The sequence below is a fragment of the Neopelma chrysocephalum genome, unplaced genomic scaffold (assembly GCF_003984885.1).
Source record: "Neopelma chrysocephalum unplaced genomic scaffold, ASM398488v2 Primary Assembly neopelma1_95035, whole genome shotgun sequence".
Taxonomy (NCBI): Eukaryota; Metazoa; Chordata; class Aves; order Passeriformes; family Pipridae; genus Neopelma; species Neopelma chrysocephalum.
In genome coordinates this window covers 1-2,682 of record NW_020923737.1, presented here as the reverse complement: position 1 = coordinate 2,682, position 2,682 = coordinate 1, and the positions used below count along the sequence as shown (strand labels likewise).

Here is a 2,682-nt window from a genome sequence, read left to right as displayed (position 1 = left end):
CGTGGAGATCACCAGCCCCGTGGCCGTACCTGGGCACAGGTGAGGGGTGAAGGGGGGATCACCAGTACCTGGGCACAGGTGAGGGGTGAAGGGGGGATCACCAGTACCTGGGCACAGGTGAGGGGTAACAGGGGATCACCAGCCCCGTGGCTGTACCTGGGCACAGGTGGGGGGTAACAGGGGGATCACCAGTGAGGGGTAACAGGGGGGATCACCAGCCCCATGACCGTACCTGGGCACAGGTGAGGGGGGGGACAGGTGTGTGGGAAGGGGACAGAGCACAGGGAGTCGGGTGGCCAGGTGGAACCCAGGTGTGACCCAGACCCCCAAGTGGGACCCTGACCCCCAGGTGTGCCCCAGGTGTGCCCCAGCCCCCCAGGTGAGCCCAGGTGAGCTCAGGTGAACCCAGGTGAGCCCAGCTGAGCCCAGGTGAGCCCAGGTGTGCCCCAGCCCCCCATGTGAGCCCAGCTGAGCCCAGGTGAGCCCAGGTGTGCCCCAGCCCCCCATGTGAGCCCAGGTGAGCCCAGCTGAGCCCAGGTGTGCCCCAGCCCCCCAGGTGTCCCTCAGGTGAGCTCAGGTGAACCCAGGTGAGCCCAGGTGAGCCCAGGTGTGCCCCCCAGGTGAGCCCAGGTGTGCCCCAGCCCCCCAGGTGAGCCCAGGTGAGCCCCGTCCCCACCCTCGAGGCACATGGTGGAGAAGAAGGCGATGTTCCGTGTCTCCAGGGGCGACTCATGGGTGCACTCGGGCGAGCGTGTCTGCGGCTCCGACTCCCCCGTCAGCGACGAGTTGTCCACCTTTGGGGGATGGGGGGGACACGGGCGGTCACAGCCCCACCTGTGGGCCCCAGGTGAGCCCCAGGTGATCCCCAGGTGAGCCCCGAGCCCACCTTGCAGCCCTGTGCCGCCAGGACGCGGATGTCGGCGGGGACTCGGTCGCCCCCCTTGATCTCCACCAGGTCCCCGACCACGAGCTCGTTGGCGTTGATTTGCTGCTTGGCCCCGTCCCGCACCACCGTGGCTTGCTGGGGGGGGCACAGGTGAGGGCACAGGTGAGGGCACAGGTGAGGGCACAGGTGAGGCCCCCAGGTGGGCGGGGCAGGGGGGAGAAGGAATCCCCACCTGCGGGACCAGGTTCTTGAAGCTGGCGATGATGTTGGTGCTCTTGAACTCCTGGTAGTACCCGAAGCAGCCGGTGACGACCACGACGGCGATGAGGGCGATGGCCAGGTACAGCTGGGGGGGCGTGGGGGGGACAGGTGAGCACCTGGTGCCCAGGTAACCCCGTCCTCGGGGGTCCAGGGGGGGTCCTGGGGCATCCGGAGCCCCCACAGGTTCCCCCGGCCCCGGCTTCCAGGTGCGCCCTCTGGGGTGGACCCAGGTGCCCCCCAGGTGCCCCCCAGTTGTCCCCCAGGTGCCCCCCAGGTGTCTCAGTTGCCCCCCAGGTGCTCCCCAGGTGTCCCAGGTGCCCTGCAGGTGCCCCCCAAGTGTCTCAGTTGCCCCCCAGGTGCCCCCCAGGTGCCCCCCAAGTGCCCCAGGTGCCCCCCAGGTGCCTCCCAGGTGTCTCAGGTGCCCCCCAGGTGCCCCCCAGGTCCCCAGGTGCCCCCCAGGTGTCTCAGTTGCCCCCCAGGTGCTCCCCAGGTGCCCCAGGTGCCCCCCAGGTGCCTCCCAAGTGCCCCCCAGGTGTCCCAGTTGCCCCAGGTGTTGTCCCCCCAGACGTTCTCCCCCCAGGTGTTTTCCCCCAGGTGTCTCAGGTCTTCCCCCCCCAGGTTCCCCCCAGCCCCCCCCGGTTCCCGTACGTTGTCGGAGGACCCTCGGTCCCCCTCTCCCTCCTGGACCCCGTATGCGATGAGGCAGATGGCGGCCGCCACCCACATGAGGCACTGCAGCCCCCCCGCCAGCTGCCGACCGAACTTCACACACTCGGGGGTCCCGCGGGGGGGGCGCAGCTCGTTGGGGCCGTCCCGGAGCAGCCGCTCGGCCGCTGCGGCCTCCGACAGGCCCTGGGGGGACAGGGGGGGTCATGGGGTCAGTGGGGTCATGGGGTCAATGGGACTGTCCTGGAGCAGCCGCTCGGCCGCTGCTGCCTCTGACAGGCCCTGGGGGACAGCAGGACAGGGGTCAGTGGGGTCAGTGGGGTCAGTGGGGTCAGTGGGGCCGTCCCGGAGCAGCCGCTCGGCCGCTGCGGCCTCCGACAGGCCCTGGGGGGACAGGAGGGGTCAGGGGATTAGGGTTATTTGGGTTATTGGGGTCATTGGGGTCATTGGGGCTGTCCCGGAGCAGCCGCTCGGCCGCTGCTGCCTCTGACAGGCCCTGGGAGGCAGGGGGGACAGGGGGGGTCAGTGGGGTCAGGGGATCAAGGTTATTGGGGTCATTGGGGTCAGTGGGGTCAGTGGGGCCGTCCTGGAGCAGCCGCTCGGCCGCTGCGGCCTCTGACAGGCTCTGGGGGGACGGGGGGGGACAGGGGATCAGGGTTATTGGGGTCAATGGTGTCATTGGGGTCATTAGGATTGCTGTGGTCAGTGGGGTCACCGGGGTCAAAGAGGTCAGTGGGGCCAGAGGTGGCCTTGGGGCCGACTGGGGTCACTGTGATTGGTGGGGTCAGTGGGGTCAGAGGTCAGTGGGATCAGGGGTCAGGGGGTCAGTGGGGTCAGGGGTCATGGGTCACCTTGGTGACGCTGGTGCT

At 69.4% G+C, this 2,682-nt stretch overlaps 1 protein-coding gene across 1 annotated transcript; it reads right to left on the bottom strand.

The window, feature by feature from the left end:
- Window positions 1-3: 3 nt before the first annotated feature.
- On the bottom strand, window positions 4-2,676 carry LOC113980713 (potassium-transporting ATPase alpha chain 1-like; the record flags this gene model as incomplete). Its single annotated transcript, XM_027707917.1, has 6 exons — window positions 4-29; window positions 677-794; window positions 887-1,021; window positions 1,119-1,232; window positions 1,796-1,999; window positions 2,665-2,676. Coding segments are annotated over 6 exons (609 nt in total), but the record flags the coding sequence as incomplete, so codon positions are not given.
- Between the last annotated feature and the right edge of the window lie 6 nt (window positions 2,677-2,682).